Source organism: Hyperoodon ampullatus (genome assembly GCF_949752795.1).
Source record: "Hyperoodon ampullatus genome assembly, chromosome: 13".
Lineage (NCBI taxonomy): Eukaryota > Metazoa > Chordata > Mammalia > Artiodactyla > Ziphiidae > Hyperoodon > Hyperoodon ampullatus.
In genome coordinates, this window is record NC_136926.1 from 15,750,143 (window position 1) to 15,768,180 (window position 18,038).

Consider the following 18,038-nt stretch of genomic DNA (forward strand, 5'->3'; position numbering starts at 1 on the left):
TTCTCAGTTTAATGATACTTGTATATACATCCTAGTATAGTTTATTTCATAGAAATGAGTCCATCCTGAAGCTCGTTTCTGCAACTTAACTTTTACCACTTCACGTATGTGCCATGTATTGATATATTGATGCACATAATGATGAAGAAGATGATAAAAGTCAAAACTTTCTGAGGGATTTCTATATGCCAGGTACAGTGCTAAGAGCTTAAAATGTACCTCAATTAACCTGTACAATGATCTAATGAGGGAGGTACTATTAACCTGCCCATTATACAGATAAGGAGACTAAGACAATATCCCAGGGCCCACTCAGTGGTAGAGACAGGGTTGGAACCCAGGCAGTTTGAAGCTCTAGAATCCCTGTCCTTAACCATTACCACCCTCGCCACCCCCCACCCCCCCGCCACTGTAGAGTCTTAGGATTTCACATCATGGATGATACATAGTAGAGGTAATGTTTCCCTACTGATGGGCAGTTGAGTGTGTCTACTTTTTCATTATTACCAAAATCAACTTCCTTGCACATGACTCTGAGTACACGTGAGAATATTCTGTCAGAGAGAATTCTAGAAGTGAAAGTGCTGAGTCAGAGAGTATCCCAGTCTGAGCTCCTCCAGAAGTGACCCAGAGACAAGGATGTCTAAGTAAGCAGAATATTTGGGAGGTGTACAGAACACAAGCACTGAGAGGGAGAAGAGACTCAGGGACGGAAATGCAACCAGTGAAGGCTGGTAGAGATCGTTCCCACCATGGGCTGGTAATCCCAAGGGCAAGGGAGCTGGGGTATTTATACACCAACTCCTATCAGTCATCAGGTGAGCACTGCCAGGGAGGGAGGTGCTAGGTCCCCAGCACTTCTGGCCTACCATGCTTATGGGTGGTTCTGAAAAAACATGCTGGGAACTCGAAGTCCACAGAAGCCCACCAAAATGGTAGAGTCCAAAGGATATGGGCAGGGCCCTGACAGTGTCTGTTGCAGAGGGAGAAACATCTTAAACATTTGATGGATTTTGCCAAAAGACCCTCCCTAAAGCTCTACTTAGACACACTCCCACCAGCAATGGGAAAGGAGTTTATACCTGTACCCCTACCGGGTTAGGGTGGCTGCCATAAGTCTGGTTCCAGCCAATGTAGTAGGAATCTCCCTGTTGTTAAGCTGCAAGTCCCAGAGGACGGTGAAGTGCTCTTTTCATATGTTAATGGCCATTTGTATTCCTTCTTTAAACTGCTAGTTTTTTCAATTGTTTGCTTCTTCTTATTGATTTATAGAAGCTCTTTATATAATGGATATTAGGCCTTTGTGAGGTTATGCATTTGCTTCGGCATTGCCTAGAAGCTCCCCCTTCTCAAACTTTATGTTCAAAAGCATTGTCAATACCACCTCACACCTATTAGGATGGCTACTACACAAACCAAATGAGCAAAACCGGAAAATAACTAGTGTTAGGGAGGATGGGGAGAAATTGGAACCCTTGTGCAACTGTTGTGGGTGTAAAAATGGTGCAGCTGCTGTGGAAAACAGCATGGCAGTTCCCCCCCCTCCAAATTAAAAATACAATAACCAGTACCAGGGATGTAATGTACAAGGTGATAACTATAGTTAACACTGCTGTATGGTATACATGAAAGTTGTTAAAGTATTTCCTAAGAGTTCTCATCACAAGGAAAAACAAAACCTCTTTCTTTTCTATCTCTATGAGTTGATGGATGTTCACTGAACTTATTGTGGGCATCATTTCACAATATATGTTAAGTCAAATCATTATGCTGTACACCTTAAACTTATATACAGTGCTGTAGGTCAGTTGTATCTCAATAAAACTGGAAAAAAACCCAGAATTACCATATGATCCAGCAAATCTACTTCTGGGTATATGTCAAAAAGAATGAAAGTCAGGTCTCAAAGAGACATGTGCACACCCATATTCACGGCAGCATGAGTCACAGTGGTCAAAAGGTTTAGAAGCAACCCAAGTGTCCATCAATGGATGAATGAATAAGCAAAACTTGGCATATCCACACGATGGAATGTTATTCAGCCTTAAAAGGAAATCCTGATGCAGGCCACAACATGGATGAACCTTAAAGACATCATGCTAAGTGAAATAAGCCAGTTGCAAAAAGACAAATACTGTGTATGTAATTCTATTTATGTGAGGTAACTGGAATAGCCAAACTCATAGAGAGAGAAAGCAGAATGGTGGCTGCCAGGGGCTGGGGGGAGGGGGAAATGGGGAGTTGTTTAATGAGGAGAATTTCAGTTTTGCAAGATGAGAGAGTTCTGGAGGTGGATGGTGGTGATGGTTGCACAGTGTAAATGTTTTTAATGCCCCTGAACTGTATACTTAAAAATGGTTAAGATGGTGAATCTTAGGTTATGTATGCTGTATTACAATTTTTTTTAAAAAAAGCTCTGTCAAATCCCAGTTCCACCCCCTCCACAAGCCTTCTCTGAACTCCCACCAATGCCAAACTGGAGATGAGATTTCTTGTCCCTGAGCCCTCAGGTCATCTCCTCATCCTTTGCTTACTGGCTCTCTACAGACGCCACACTGACCCACCGTACCTATTTCATGCACTGTTCCTTCTGCCTGGTACACCTCCCTCAGAAGAACACCACTCATTCATCCTCCAATCCTTAGACGCTTCTTCCAGGAAGCCTTCCCTGATCACCCCCAGCGTAGGGCAGATCCTCCAGTTATAAGCTCCCATCACCCTCGGTCTTCTCTTACAAAGCACTTCTCATGTTTTGAAATCCCCAGTTATTTGTAGGATCCCAGACTTGTTTTAATGTCTGTCCCTCCCACCAAAGTCTTGCACGCAGTATGGCCTCATAATTGTTTTGCCACACATTGTGCTGGACCCCAACTCAGTCTTCAAAACAGACCTAGGAGGTTGGTACAATTGTTTCCACTTCACAGATGAGAAAACTGAGGCACAGAGAGGCAAAGTGACTTGCCCCAGGGCACACAGCCTACCACTGCTAGCTGGTTTCAAACTCAGGTCTGCCTGAAAGTTACTAGCTGAAGCTCTTGGGGAAACAGCTCACCTGGGCAAGGGCAGCCTCCTCTTCCTGCCTTCTTCCCCACCTCCTGGTCTTCACGGTCAGCCAGGGAGGAGGCAGGGAGATGGTCCCAGCCCAGCTCGTCTCCATCTCCCTGACAGCAGAGTGAGTCAGCAGGGCGGGTCCCCCAGATCTGGTCTCCAGAATCGCATTGCTCTGCAGCCTACCTGCCCCCGTGCCCCAAGCTGGCCGTCCCCTCCCTCAAAGCCCATCAGGACCTGAACACAGCTCTGCCCAGGGGTGGGAGAGTTAAAGCAGCATTGCTCTGAGTCTGGGGTGGGTGACTTTTCAGACCATCTCATTCCCTTCTCATCCTCTTCCCTGAATCACTAAGGACACCCAGGGAATCCAGAGAGGGTCAAATATTTTCCCCTCTGTGAACAAGTTTCAAGGGCCAGGCTGGACAGGGAAGGGTTGCAAACTCAATGCCTTGGGGGCCAGGCAGGTTATATAAATGTCTAAAACCACCACGGCTGCTAGCAATGGTGGTGAGCTGGAGGGTGCATGCCCTGCTGAAAGGCATCCAAGTTATAAAATGAAAGAAACCCCCTCCCCACACTGCCCAAAACACTGAAACCAAAACCAAAATCATAGCAGCTAGACAAGCCCGTGGGCCATCAGTTTTCAATCCTATACCAGTAAGACTGGTATGGGAGACAGGGTCAGCTGAGAGGAAAGGCAGTCCTGGTCTGAGACCCAGCTCTGCCACCAGCTGGCTGGCTGACCTTCAGCAGCCCCTTTAAGGGGTCTGGGCCTTGTTTTCCTCACCTACAGAGCCGTGTTCATCAAACCCACTCTGGCCACTGGCATCTTGGTGCCACATATGTTTTGTTAAGTGCTTCTCCACACTCCCTTTATTATTGAATATCAGAACGCACACTATCAAAGTCCACGCTGGCTCCATTAAGAAGCCAAACAATTAAACAACTCCAATATTAAGGGGACAATTTTAAATCGTTTCCATTTCGTTAGTTGGGGCCCAACAAGAAAGGCTTGGGGGCTTCCCTGGTGGCACAGTGGTTAAGAATCCGCCTGCCAATGCAGGGGACACAGGTTCGAGCCTTAGTTCGGGAAGATCCCACGTGCTGCAGAGCAACTAAGTCCATGCGCCACAACTACTGAGCCTGTGCTCTAGAGCCCGCGAGCCACAACTACTAAGCCTGTGCTCTAGAGCCCGCGTGCCACAACTACTGAAGCCCGCATGCCTAGAGCCTGTGCTCCGCAACAACAGAAGCCACCACAATGAGAAGCCCGCGCACCGCAACGAAGAGTAGCCCCCGCTTGCCGCAACTAGAGAAAGCCCGTGCACAGCAACGAAGACCCAATGCAGCCAAAAATAAATAAATAAAAATATTTTTTAAAACTAAGAAATTAACATTGGTACAATGCCATTAATTAAACTATAGTAGTATTAAAAAAAAAAGGGCTCAGGTTTTCCCCACCTCGATGCCCTCTCCAAATGTTGTTACTTGCAGCCAATGGCACCTCCTTGTGCAGGTGCATGGGCAGTACGGGGATGGCTTGGGGGACGAGGGGGCTGGGAGGGACATGTGGACTCACAAGCTCCTGGTTCATCCTGGCTGAATAGTGGTCCCCAAAGATGTCCAGGTCCTAATCCTCAGAGTCTGCGGATATGCGACCTTACATGGCAAAAGGGACTCTGGCAGGGGTGATTGAGGGTCTTGAGATGGGGGGATTGTCCAGAATTATCTGGAGGCCTTTAAATGTAATCAAAAGGGTTTTTTTTAAGAGGGAGGTGGGAGTGCCCGAGTCACAGAAAGAGATGTGATGGAAGCATAGGTCAGAGGGTCAGAGAGAGAGACTAAGAGAGATGCTAGGCCGGTGGCTTTGAAGATGAAGGAAGGGGCCACAAACTAAGGAAGGAATGCAGGAAGCTTCTAGAAGCTGGAAAAGGCAAGGCAATGGAACTTCCCCTGGAGCCTCCAGAAGGAACACGGTCCTGCCCACACCTTGATTTTAGTCCAGTGAAACCCATTTTGGGCTTCTGACCTCCAGATAACAAATGTGTGCTGATTTAAGCCACTACTGTTTGTAATAATTTGTTACAGCAGCAACAGGAAACTCAAACACTCATCTAGAGTCACTTAACTGCAGACACTAAAGTACTCTCAGAGACTTCTCATGTTCTTAACCTCATTTGATCAGCCCCCCAAGGAGGCACTGTAGATGTGACCTGGGGCTACAATTCCACTCTCCTACGTCCTGTAGCTACACCTCCTCCTATTTTCCCAACCCTGCAGCTGGACCCCACCAGGGCAAGTTTTCAAAGGGGTGGAAAAATCACAGGACTCTCACCAGGACACCAACCCAGGAGCAGAAAATGAACACTGCCATTTCCCAAAGGCCCCATGGCCTTGTGACAACTGCTCAGCAAGGCTGGGTGGTACAGTGCTTATGAGGACAGGGCTCTGGAACCAGGCTAGGTTCAAATTCTGCTTCCCTACTCACAGCTGTGTGACTTTGGACAACTCACGTAACTTCTCTGTGCCCCAGTTCCCTCCTTTATAAAATGAGGCGGGGGTTGGCAAACTCTTTCTATAAAAGGCTAAACATTTTCTCCTCTGCAGGCCAGACAGTCTCTGTTGAAACCATTCCACTCTGCTTTGTCGTGTGTAAGTATCACCTGCAATAATAAACAGGCATGACTGTATTCCAATAAAACTGGACTTATGGACACTGAGGTTCAAATTTCACATAGTTTTCATGTGTCACTTAATAGTGTTCTTTTAAAAAATTTTTTCAACCATTTGAAAATATAAAACCCATTCTCAGCTCCTGGACTACAAAACCCAGCAGTGGACCTTATTTGACCTGTGGGCTGAAGTTTGCCGACTCCTGAAATGAAGGATTAAATGAGTTAATCCATGTGCTTAGAACAGTGCCTGGTACACAGTCAGTGCTCAGTAAAATGAGCTTTGATTACTCTTTTTTCCAGAGGGGAAAACTGAGACTAAAGACTCCCTGCACCTGTGAGCTTGGGCCCCTCCGCCCCCCTAAGGGTCAGCCCCAAATATCCAGCCTCCGTCAGATCTGTCTTAAGTGGAGATTTTTTCTTTCTTTTTTTTTTTTTTGTGGTACGCGGGCCTCTCACTGTTGTGGCCTCTCCCGTTGCAGAGCACAGGCTCCGGATGCGCAGGCTCAGAGGCCATGGCTCACGGGCCCAGCCGCTCCGCGGCATGTGGGATCTTCCCGGACCGGGGCACGAACCCGTGTCCCCTGCATCGGCAGGCGGACTCTCAACCACTGCGCCACCAGGGAAGCCCTTAAGTGGAGATTTTTTTCCAGACCCTCCTCCTTCCGGAAAGGAGTGTCCTGGAACCACTGGGCCCTGGTGGTCTGATGCCAAACCTGTCCCTGGCCCTCTGAGGCCACACTTGGGCCAGCCCCGGCTTAGGGCATGGGGCACTGGGTGGCCCAACAGAACCCTGTCTTCTACTTGCCCTCTAAAAATCTTAATTTGGACCCCTTCCCAAAGTTGCTACCAGCATCTCACCGGATCGTTTTGCCAGCCTACTCTCTGCCTCCGCCCTTACAGTTGATTTTCCCACAGCAGCCAATGGGATCCTTGTAAAAACTGAAATCAGATCACGTCCCTCCTGGGTTCTAAATCCTACTATGGCTCCCGTCTTACCCCTAGGAACGGGCCAACTTCGCACAGCGGTCCACACAGACCCAGGCGATCTGGCCTCCATTACCTCTCCTGTCTCCTCTCTCATCCCTCAGCCCCTAGCTCACTGTTGCAGAGGCCTCTCAAAGTTTGTGACACGTCATTCTGCTCTTGCCTCAGGGCCTTTGCACTTGCTGTTCCCCCAGATCTTTGCAAAGCTTCAGGTCTCTGTCCTCGGAGAAGCCTTCCCTGACAGCCCGAGGCAAAGCGGCTACCCCTCTCCATCTCACTCCATCACATCCCACCCTGTTTTGTTCTCCTCATCACCCAGTGAAATCCTGTGGATTTACCTGTTGACCTCTTTCTCATCTGTGTCCCCCACTAGAGTATAAGCTCCACGAGGGCAGGAACTGAGCTTATCTGCTCCCTGATTTACCCCTCACGTGTGGCACTGTTCCTGGCACGTAATAGGTGCTCAATAAATATTTGTTGAACGAGTGACTATGCAAAAGCACCTAGGTGAGGAGTGGGTGGCCTTTCCCAGCCTGCAAGCTGGCCAGACAGCAGCTGGCCAGAGGCTGGCGGGACTTCCAGGAGGACAGCCACCTGTGTCAGTCCTGGGAGGCAAGTGAACCAGAGGGGAGGGGTCTGGATTCAGCATGAGGAAGCCACGAGTTCACATCCTGGCTCTGTTACTTCCCTCGTGGCCAACGTCCCCTCGCTGAACCTCAGCGTCCTCACCTATAGCACAGAGATAATCACACTCATCTCAGGGGTTTGGGTGCAGGACTTGATGAGCTTGCTGGCCTAAGTGCTCAATAACTCAGAGAGATTATCTGACACAAGCCACAGTTAACCCCCGTTTTCCTGCCCCCAAGAGGCAGCGGTCAATTTTATAACCACAGTAACCACAGATCACTTGCCCATCTGTAAAATAGGCATAATTACCTGTCTGTCTGCCTCGAATGATGGGCATGAAGGTACTCTGCAGCCCCAGAAAGTTGGTGTGGGCGCTAAGCACTCTCAGCTGTCAGTTCAAGGGGGGAGGAGTTTGTTACTCCGTTTGTTCTCTCACTGAAGAGAATAAAAGGAGAGAACTCCAGCCCCCTGCAGCAGGGGGTCATCTTGAGCAGTCTCCTGCCTTCAGATTTTCACTCTGGATCCACTGTGACCTCTCCGCCCCTTACAGACATCAGAACAGTTCCCTTTGGCCTGTCTCAACGGCCCAAACCTCCCTGTCTCGGGAGGAAGCCTCCTTGCTCTCAGCAAGCGTCCCCACTGCTTCTCCCTCCGTTCATACAAGTCAGTGGCACTACCATCCTCCTCCACCCCCCCCACCGCTAAGGCCAGAAACCTGGAGCCATCCTTGACGCCTCTCTTTCTTCCACCACCGTGCCCCTCCGTCTAAGCCATCAGCATACCCTGCTTGCTGTGCCTCCAATACTTGCTCCAAATCCCACCACTTCTTTCCTATCTCCCACTACCACCATCACCTGGCGAGCTGCAGGAGCCTTCCCACTGTTCTCCCAGCTGCCACCCTCAACCCTCTCAATCCATTCTCCCCAGAGAAGCCAGAGACATCCCTTGAAGAAATAAATCACATCTTGACATCCCCCTGCTTAAAACCTTCCACTGGCTCCCCACTGTCATAAAACAAATCTCACCTCCCAGCCTCAGCCTATAAGGCCTTTTGTAATCTGACCACCACTACATCTCCATCCCCATTCTTAACTCTCCCCCTCACTCACCCTGTTCCAGCCACTCTGGCCCCCTCACAGCTCCAGAAACTAAGTTTGTCCCTGCTTCAGGGCCTTTGCACATGCCTTTCTCTCCACCTGGAATGTTCTTCCTTCTGATGTCTGTCTAAGTGGCTTCCTTTCTCCATTCAGGGCTTGGCTCAAAGGTCCCTTCCTCACAGAGGCCATCTGTGACCCCCCCAAGCTGAAATAGTTGGAAATACTCCTTCTTCCTCACAGCCCCCACCCGCCAATATCACTTTATCCTATTATTTGCTGAGCACGGAGCATCTTACCACCAGAAATTTACATGCTTACTTCTTTATCCACCCTCCTAAGAGACTGCTGGCTCCATGAGGGCAGGGATTTTTGTCTACAGTATTCATGCCCTGGCATATCCCAAGGTTTAGCTCAGTGCCTGCTACACAGTAGATGCTCAATGAATACTTGATTGGCTGAATACACCCCCCACCTGATGCCAGTTTCTTGCCTGGACACTCACGTCTACCACGGGGCTCTGGTTCACACCCGAGGCTGGAAACTGGGAAGTAATGCGGGTCCCTGCAGATGGGCCCCCGGCCCCCGACACTGTCTCCACCATCAGCAGTACACAGAGCCAGCTGAGCACCCAGTACAGATTCAGCAGTCCTCTGGCCATCAGCCCCCAAGGGGCCTGGCCCTCACTCTCCGCTTCCCCTTCTGTCGTGTTTCAGTTCCAAACAGCTGGCACCTCTAGTGGCCTGTAGGGTAGGGGTGAGAAAGAGGGACAGTGTCACTGAAGACTGCAGGACCCAACAGGAGGGGCCTGAAAACTTTTTCAGCTGAAGAACTGCCCCTCCTCCTACCCACACCAAAGGAAAGCCCAGGTGGGAGCCCACATTCTGGATGGGCCTGACTCATTTAGCATGCAGATTAGATAGCCCTTCGTCCTGAATCCCCAGTAGTGTTTCCATGGAAACCTAGGCTAATAACTCCTCTGATGGGGAAATCAAGGCCCAGGAGGAAGTGAATTGCTCAAAGTCACACAGCCTGTCAGCAGCAGAGCTGGGCTGGACTTTAGCATCTGTCTTTTCCCCTCAACACCACGGAAAAACCAGCTTTGTTTTTCTTCCAAAGAAATTAAACTGGAAAGAAAGGAAAAAAAAAAAAGTCCCCGGGACACGCATTTTCTTCTTTGGCTCTTCCACAGGTTGTAGTTGAGCATGTTTTGTTTTGCCTTCAGGAAAAGCAAAGCCCAGAAAACAACAAAGCCCAGATTTACCAACGTTTTTCGGTAAATCTTCGCTCAACGTCCTGGCGGGGGCAGGAGGGGGAGGACGCGGCTCTGGGGGAAGAACAGGGGGCAGAAGGGCCTGTCTCAGCACTCTTTCCTCACCTGTTGACAGGCTCTTCCCTCCTGCTGTTCTCTGTAACTGCACTTGGCACTGACTTGGAACCGGACAATCCAGGTCTGCAGTACAGTCTCAGCCACTAACGAGCTGTGCGGCCTTGGGGAGGTCACTTCTCGTCTCTGAGCCTCTGATTCCTCATCTGTAAAAGGAAGACAAATGCTGGCGCATCAGAGCAAACGATAAGGGCTTAATAAGGGCTCGCGCCTCAGGTGTTCCCAACTTGAGGCTCAGCACCTGTCTCCTATTTACTGGCCGCCGATTTCTCGCACTCATTCACAAGGGGGCATTTATGCAGCGCTTCACGTGCGCCTGTCCGAGGTCAGGAGTTCAGACGCTCAGATCTGCACACCCGACAGGAAGGGGAAGGGGCAGGAAACTGGGGCTGCGATCACTTTTGCGGCTGCACTTTCTAGGTGCCAGACCACGGGAACGTCAATGTGCTCCGTTTCCCAATCCGGGCGGATGTTGAGAAGCTGAACTCCGGGCGCCAGTCCTCCCGCGGCGCCCAGGCGGGCGGGGAGGTTCCTCTTACCTTGCGAGGAGCCTCGGACCAGCAAACTCCGCACCTCGACCCCGCCGGGCTTCGCGGCCTTTCCAGTCCCTGCCCACCGGCCCGAGCCGCCCGAACTTCTGCTCCTGACGCCGAGAGCCCAGGGTTCCCGCCTGCGGGAGCGCCCGAGTCTGCTCCAGCCGCTCGGCCCCAGCTAGCCCCGCGCCGGCCTCGCCCCGGCCTCTCCCCTTACACAACCCCGCCCAGAGGACACGCCCCCAAGGGCTCGTCCCGCCTCTTCCCTTAAAGGCACAGGCTCACTCGAGGTCTGTCGGTTCTGTTTTCGCCGCTAAAGCAGAAGCTGAGATGAAACCTGGTGGGTATAAACAGTAGGAGGCCGGAGAGGTACAGTGTAGGGTGAAACTAGAGGGTTCTATTCCCGAGGGACGGGTGGGTGAGACGGCGTCAAAATGCTTCTGGTAATCAGTGGTGATAAGAAGTATTTGAGGGGCTTCCCTGGTGGCGCAGTGGTTGAGAGTCCGCCTGCCGATGCAGGGGACGCGGGTTCGTGCCCCGGTCCGGGAGGATCCCACATGCCGCGGAGCGGCTGGGCCCGTGAGCCATGGCCGCTGAGCCTGCGCGTCCGGAGCCTGTGCTCCGCAACGGGAGAGGCCACAACAGTGAGAGGCCCGCGTACCGCGCAAAAAAAAAAAAAAAAAAAAAAAAGAAGAAGTATTCGAGAAGATCCCAGGCAGGGAACGCTCCGCCTTACACACAAAAACTCTGGCTGTGCTGCCTCCCTTTGAGAGATCTCCTAACTGGGTTCAGCATTTCCCTCTAGCAGGGTGGCTTTTAAAAGAAGAATATGGCAGGGAATTCCCCGGCGGTCCAGTGGTTAGGACTCCGCGCTTCCACTACAGGGGGCACGGGTTCGATCCCTGGTTGGGGAATTACGGTCCCGCAAGCCGCGCAGCGGGGCTGAAAAAGAAAAAAAGAAGATGGCAAATAGGCCAAAACAAGGGAGTTAGTCGATCTACTCGCCCTGACGGATATAGCCCCCCCCCCTCCCCAGTTTCCTAGCCTCCGGGGGGAGTTCTGGTCGCCTCCGTCTTTCCTTCTGTTGGGGTCGGGGAGGGCACCGAGGCTGGCACTGGGGATGCTGAGGCTGAGGTCACGCTCCTCCTCCTCCAGCAGCCCCGGCCCTACCTCCACAGTTTCCACGCATCTAATCCCACCACCTCCCTCTCTCAAAGTCCGTCCTGCTTCCTCATCACCTTCAGCACCGAGGCCCAGCTCTGAGCCCTCTGAAGGGCGATCGAGGCCCTTCAGCGTCCAGTCCTAGCACACCTTTCCGACTTCATCTTTTATCCCCACCTCCTCCCCCTCCCACTCTAGCCCCGGAAGCGGGGGACTTACACACGGCCACACCGCTGCTCCTTCTGAGCCCCTTGCCCGGGATGCCAGCCCTTCCTTTTTCTACCTGACAAACTCTTATTACTCATGTGCCAGGCCCAGCTCAAAAGCTACCATCTCTGGGTGGTCTTCCACCCTCCTCCCTGCCAGCCCCCGCCTTCCTTACCTTCCGAGCACTCTAGTTCCCCACGCTAGAGAGGACAACTGTGGTCTCTGTGGTGACCACCAACACTGTGGTCTAGAGCACGATATCTTTGGAATCTCGGCATATAGATTATAGTGATTATTACAGAGTATAGCCGTGTAGATTACAGTGAGTGTCCACGTGCTTGTCCCATTTAATAGCCCTGTGGGGTGAGGGCTACCGAGATCCCCGTTTCACAGAGAAGGGAAATCGAGGTTCAAGGAGATGAAGCGACCTGTCCCCAGGACACCCACCAGGAAGTGGCGAAGATTTGCACCTAGGTCTGTGTGACCCCAAGTGAGTCCCCTTCACCACCACGGGCTGAGTGTCCTACATCACTCAGAGGTAAGGCTGGATCTGTCTGACATTCAGCCCCCCTATTCAGAAGGCCCACGGCCCGGGTGATGTCAACTGAAAAAAATGCACAACAGTTGAGTCTTGGTTTTATTGGGACCTTACTGAGGACTATAGTCAGAGAGACAGCATCTCAGAAAGCTCAGAGGAACTGCTCCAAAGAGGTCAGGGAGAAGCCAGTATATATATAAATTTTTTGGCTGGGAAATACATGTAGTCAAGCATACATCTCGGTAAAAGATGACTGCTAATCACAAAAAAACAGACATCTCAAGTTAATGATTTTAGTGCTTTTCTATGGATGGGAAGATGCAAGAATCTGGGGTCATTGAAATCCTTCCCTAGATATGCATGTTGACCATCTAGAGGCCATATATCCAAAACACAGAATACTTCTGTTTTTCTCCATCCTGAATTCCCCTCAGGGTATACTGGAGGAGGGCAACTATAGCAGCTGATGACCTGATCCTTGTAGAACTGGAATGACAGGCAACATTTTTTCTTTACAACTTAAAAATAATAAAATGGACAAACAAATGCCCTCATTCAGGTTAAAAAACAGAGCTATCAGAACCTTAGGGGTCCCTGAAATCACTATCAACCTGCTGACTGTGTAAATCACTCCATCACTATAAGTGTAAAACTTTGTTTTATATACATATTTATTCACACATATAATGTATATAATGTATCCTCTATAAGATAGTATTTATATATAATACACATAATAAATACCTTATAATGTATAATATATAAAATGTTATAATCTATGATATATATTATATATGATTATATATACTATAGATTATATAGTATATATAATATATATAATATATATATTATAATATATATATTATATGTAGATTATATAGATTATATAGATATAATCTATATCTATATAGATATAATCTATATAGATTTTATATACCTATTTATATAGCTTTACCACTATATAAGTATTCCTAAGCAATGACTTTTGTTTTGCCTGTCTTTGAAGTTTATATAAATCAGCGCTTCCCTGGTGGCACAGTGGTTAAGAATCTGCCTGCCAATACAAGGGACACGGGTTCAATCCCTGGACTGGGAAGATCCCACATGCCATGGAGCAACTAAGCCCGTGTGCCACAACTACCAAGCCTGCGCTCTAGAGCCCGCGAGCCACAGCAAGAGAAGCCACCGTAATGAGAAGCCCGCGCACGGCAACGAAGAGTAGCCCCTGCTCGCCACAACTAGGGAAAGCCCCCACGACAAAGACCCAACGCAGCCAAAAATAAAAAAAGAAAGTTTATATAAAAAGTTTATATAAAAGTTTATATAAATCAAATAGTGCTTTATATATTCTTATGTGACTTGCTTCTTTCTTGCACCATCCTGTTCATGAGCTTCAACCCTGTCATCTATGTGGTGGCAGTTTGTGCATTTTCTGTGCTGTGTAATAAACAGTTCATGGCATGACTACATCAACGTTTATCTATCCATTTCTCTGTTGATGGATATATGTGTGTTGTTACCAGGTTTTTGCTACCGATGGCATCTTTTTACACATCTTCTGGTGCACTTGTAAAATAATTTTTCTAGGGCATTGTGTCGGTCACTGTTCAACCAGAGAAACAACCCCAGTAGGAGACCCACGTTAAAAGGTCTGTCGCGGCTTCCCTGGTGGTGCAGTGGTTGAGAGTCTGCCTGCCGATGCAGGGGACATGGGTTCACGCCCCGGTCCAGGAAGATCCCACATGCCGCCGTGCGGCTGGGCCCATGAGCCATGGCCGCTGAGCCTGTGCGTCCGGAGCCTGTGCTCCGCAACGGGAGAGGCCACAACATTGAGAGGCCCATGTACCACAAAAAAAAAAAAAAAAAAAAACAAAAGGTCTATCGCAAGGAATGGATTTATGGACTGTGGAGGCTGGCTAGGCAAGTCTGAAATTCACAGGATGGGCTGATTGGAAACTCGGAGGTACCAGCCATCCACAGGCAGAACTGCTTCTTCCAGGAAGACTTAGCTCTGCATATAAGGCCTTTCAACCAATTGGATCAGGCCCACCCAGATGATCTAGAATAGTCTCCCTTACATAAAGTCAACTGATTATGGACTTTAATCACATCTACAAAATCCCTCCACAGCAACACCTAGCTTAGTGCTTTTTTTAAAAATTTTTATTTATTTATTTTTGGCTGCGTTGGGTCTTCGTTGCTGCACGTGGGCTTTCTCTAGTTGTGGCAAGCCGGGGCTACTCTTCGTTGCGGTTACACGGGCTTCTCCTTGTGGTGGCTCGCGGGCTCTAGAGTGCAGGCTCAGTAGTTGTGGCGCACGGGCTTAGTTACTCCGCATGTGGGATCTTCCTGGACCAGGGCTCGAACCCGTGTCCCCTGCATTGGCAGGTGGATTCTTAACCACTGCGCCACCAGGGAAGTCCCTAGCTTAGTGCTTATTGAATAACTGGGGACTGTAGCCCAGCCAAGTTGACACATAACACTGACCTTCACAGTTATAGACCCGGGAGTGGGATTGAAGCAAAAGGAGTCACAAGTGTGCATCTTTATACATGATATTTCATTTGTCACAAGTGTGTCTTTCCTTTCTTATTGGAAGGACAGAAAGAAAAGTTGGTTAAAGTCTGAAAATCAATAAAATAATGAAATTAACTCTGCCCTCTACCCCCTTCTAAGGACCCACCACACGCTAACCCTGCCCCTGCCCTGATTCAGATAACTAAAGTTAAGAGCAGGTATGTGCAAATACACACATACAAGAATTCTAACTTGGATTTCATGTCACTTTTGTAAAAAGTAGGCTCGCATCGTTGACGTTGTTCTGTAACTTGCATTTTTAAAAATTAATAATGCTTCATGGGATCCTCTCATGTTGGTACATTTAAGTCTAAAATCATTCACTATAATAGTTGCTTGATATTCTATGGGATGAGGGAAGGTGCCATAACTTTGCAAACACTCCTACGTAGGTGGGTACTTGCTGTGTTTCTGGGTTTTGCCCCTTGCAAACACTGCTCCATACACATCCTTGAAGACATTTACCTTTGGTGCAGATGCTTTAATTTTTGTAGGACAGAATCCTGAAAGTGGAAGGCAGATCAACAGGCATGCATATTTTAAATGTCAACAGCTGTAGCAGATCCCTTCCTTAAGAAGCTGTAGCAAGCCACAGTCCCACCAGCAATGTCCTATCAGGGAGTATCCATTTCCCTGCTTTCTCACCAGCACTGATTTTTTTTTCAACATCTTTATTGGAGTATAATTGCTTTACAATGTTGTGTTAGTTTCTGCTGTATGACAAAGTGAATCAGCTATACGTATATCGCCGTATCCCCTCCCTCTTGCGTCTCCCTCCTACCCTCCCTATCCCACCCCTCTCGGTGGTCACAAAGCACCAAGCTGATCTCCCTGTGCTGTTGTCCTCAAGTCCATTCTCTACGTCTGCGTCTTTATTCCTGTCCTGCCCCTAGGTTTGTCAGAACCATTTTTCTTTTTTAGATTCCATATATATGTGTTAGCATTCGGTATATGTTTTTCTCTTTCTGACTTACTTCACTCTGTATGACAGACTCTAGGTCCATCCACCTCACTACAAATAACTCAATTTCATTTCTTTTTATGGCTGAGTAATATTCCATTGTATATATGTGCCACATCTTCTTTATCCATTCATCTGTCAATGAACACTTAGGTTGCTTCCATGTCCTGACTATTGTAAATAGTGCTGCAATGAACATTGTGGTACATGACTCTTTTTGAATTATGGTTTTCTCAGGATATATGCCCTGTAGTGGGATTGACCAGCACTGATTTTTTAACAGTTGGGTTACTTCTTACCAACACAATGGGTAAAAAATACTTTCTCATCATTGCTTTGATCTGTATTTTTCCCTGTTGGCAAAGCTGACAAGTTTCCATCAGCTTAGCAACTATTTGCATTTTCTTCTCCGTGAACTGTCAACTCACATTCTTTGAGTATTTTTCTATGGGGCCGTTGCCATTGTGCCATTAGCAAAATTGTCAGTTTTGGTAGGACTCTGAACATTAAAGCATCTCCCATTTTGTGGCCCCCATAGGCAGCAGATAAGAATTAAGTCTCTGGATCAGCGAGATCCATGTCCCCTGCTCACTTGAGTTTGTTCCTGGGGGAAGTTATCTCTCTTCTTGGAGTCCAGTTTTCTATCTTTAAAATGTGGTTAAGGGTTTCCTGGCTCTCTTAGGGTTGTTGATTTAAGGAGAAAAATTTAAGGGGAAAACACATGTCATGTGCCCGGCAAGTGGATGTCAGATGTCGTTATCAGGGGTCAAGTCTACAGGAACATGGAATTGCTCGGTGGCCACGTGCAGCACACCTGGGGTGCTTTGTCAGCAATAGCCACAGGGGGTCACATGACCCTTAGAGAGGATCAAAGGCTGTGCACTGGGACAATGCTGTCCCAGCAGAAGGACCTGCTTCTTGCTGCCGGGGCCATCCCTGAGTAGGGCCTGGGTACTCTCTGCCCGGAAGCCCCATTCTCTTGAATGATGGGGACCTCAAAATCTGGCTGGAACAGGGTAGCCTCTAGACAGGGGCCCTTGTTGGGTGGGGGGAGCGGAGAGCACAGGCCAGGATCCTGAGTATGTAAGGTCTGCCCCTTTGCCGGGGGACCCATGCAAGCTCCCATGTCTTCCTGGCTTCTGTAGTGCCTGGCACTGCACACAATCCTCTCAACAAACCCAAATGATGCAAACGATTATTATCCCCTTTTTACTGGAGCTCAGAGAGGTGAGGTCACTTCCCCAAGATCACGCAGCCAGCAAATGATGGAGCTGGGATTTGAACCCAAGTCTGTCTGAACCCCCAACTCCATGCTCCAAGCCGTTACCCCTCACAGTCTGGCTAATGAGAAATGTGACTGCCCTTGCTTCCAGTGGGTCAGTCCACAGTGAGGACATGGACCAAATGCCAATGGGAAGTGTCACCCAGAATTCTCCATGCAGCAGCTTTAGACAAGCACAGCGTGCTTAGAAGGCATTAATGCTAAAAAGTAACATTAACTGAGTGTTGTTTCAGGTGCTGTACAAGGGTCTTATTTACTCTCCTGGCAGCCCTATGAGGTGGTAGATCCTGTTCTTGGCCCCTTTATAGAGATGAATAAACTGAGGCACAGAATGGCACATCAGTTTGGCCAAGGATCCCCAAGGAATGAGGGTTGGAGTGGGGACAAAGGCCCAAATCTGTCTCTGCACTACCTTTCTGAGGGCGGCGAGAAATGTTACCATAATTGGGAAAGTAGTTTGGAATTGGTGGAGTGTGCCCTCTGGGGGTGGCCACTATGGGCAGCGTCCACAGTGCTGCGGAACTGAGTTCAAATCCCCGCTTTGACATTTCCTGGTTGTGTGACCTGGGCAAATCATTTCACCTGCTTGTACCTCAGTCTCCCCACCTGTAAAATGCGGGTAGTCATAGTGGGGACTTCTTGGGTAGCTGTGAGGATTCCGTAATAGAAAGTGTTCACAGGTTATGATTGACAATGATGCTTACTAATGTCAAGGGAGTGTCCCTCTCCAGAGATGGGAAGGGAACGAGCGTGCCCGCTCTGGTCCAGCTCACCAAGGGTATGGGGAGTGGTGGAAGGGCACTCTCAAAGCTTTAGAAAGTTACTTTGGGGCCAATCAAGGACATCCCATTATCTCAAGCAACTCTCTTCCCTGGCCTCCTTTATGTTTTTTTTTTTTTTTTTTTTTTTTTTTTTTGTGGTATGCGGGCCTCTCACTGTTGTGGCCTCTCCCGTTGCGGAGCAC

The 18,038-nt window shown here is 48.9% G+C and overlaps 1 protein-coding gene across 3 annotated transcripts in view; it reads right to left on the reverse strand.

Annotated features, from left to right (window-relative positions):
- Nucleotides 1–9,128, reverse strand: part of SLC8B1 (solute carrier family 8 member B1) — a gene marked incomplete at both ends in the record, with an annotated part of 28,938 nt that extends 19,810 nt beyond the window's left edge. The window contains one exon of one of the 3 annotated variants that reach the window (XM_079717117.1): nt 8,922–9,128. In XM_079717117.1, coding sequence (XP_079573243.1) covers nt 8,922–9,089 — 168 coding nt within the window. Of the gene's footprint in view, nt 1–8,903 lie in introns of all 3 variants that reach the window. The other 2 variants (XM_079717116.1, XM_079717115.1) reach the window with 2 other exon arrangements.
- Between the last annotated feature and the right edge of the window lie 8,910 nt (nt 9,129–18,038).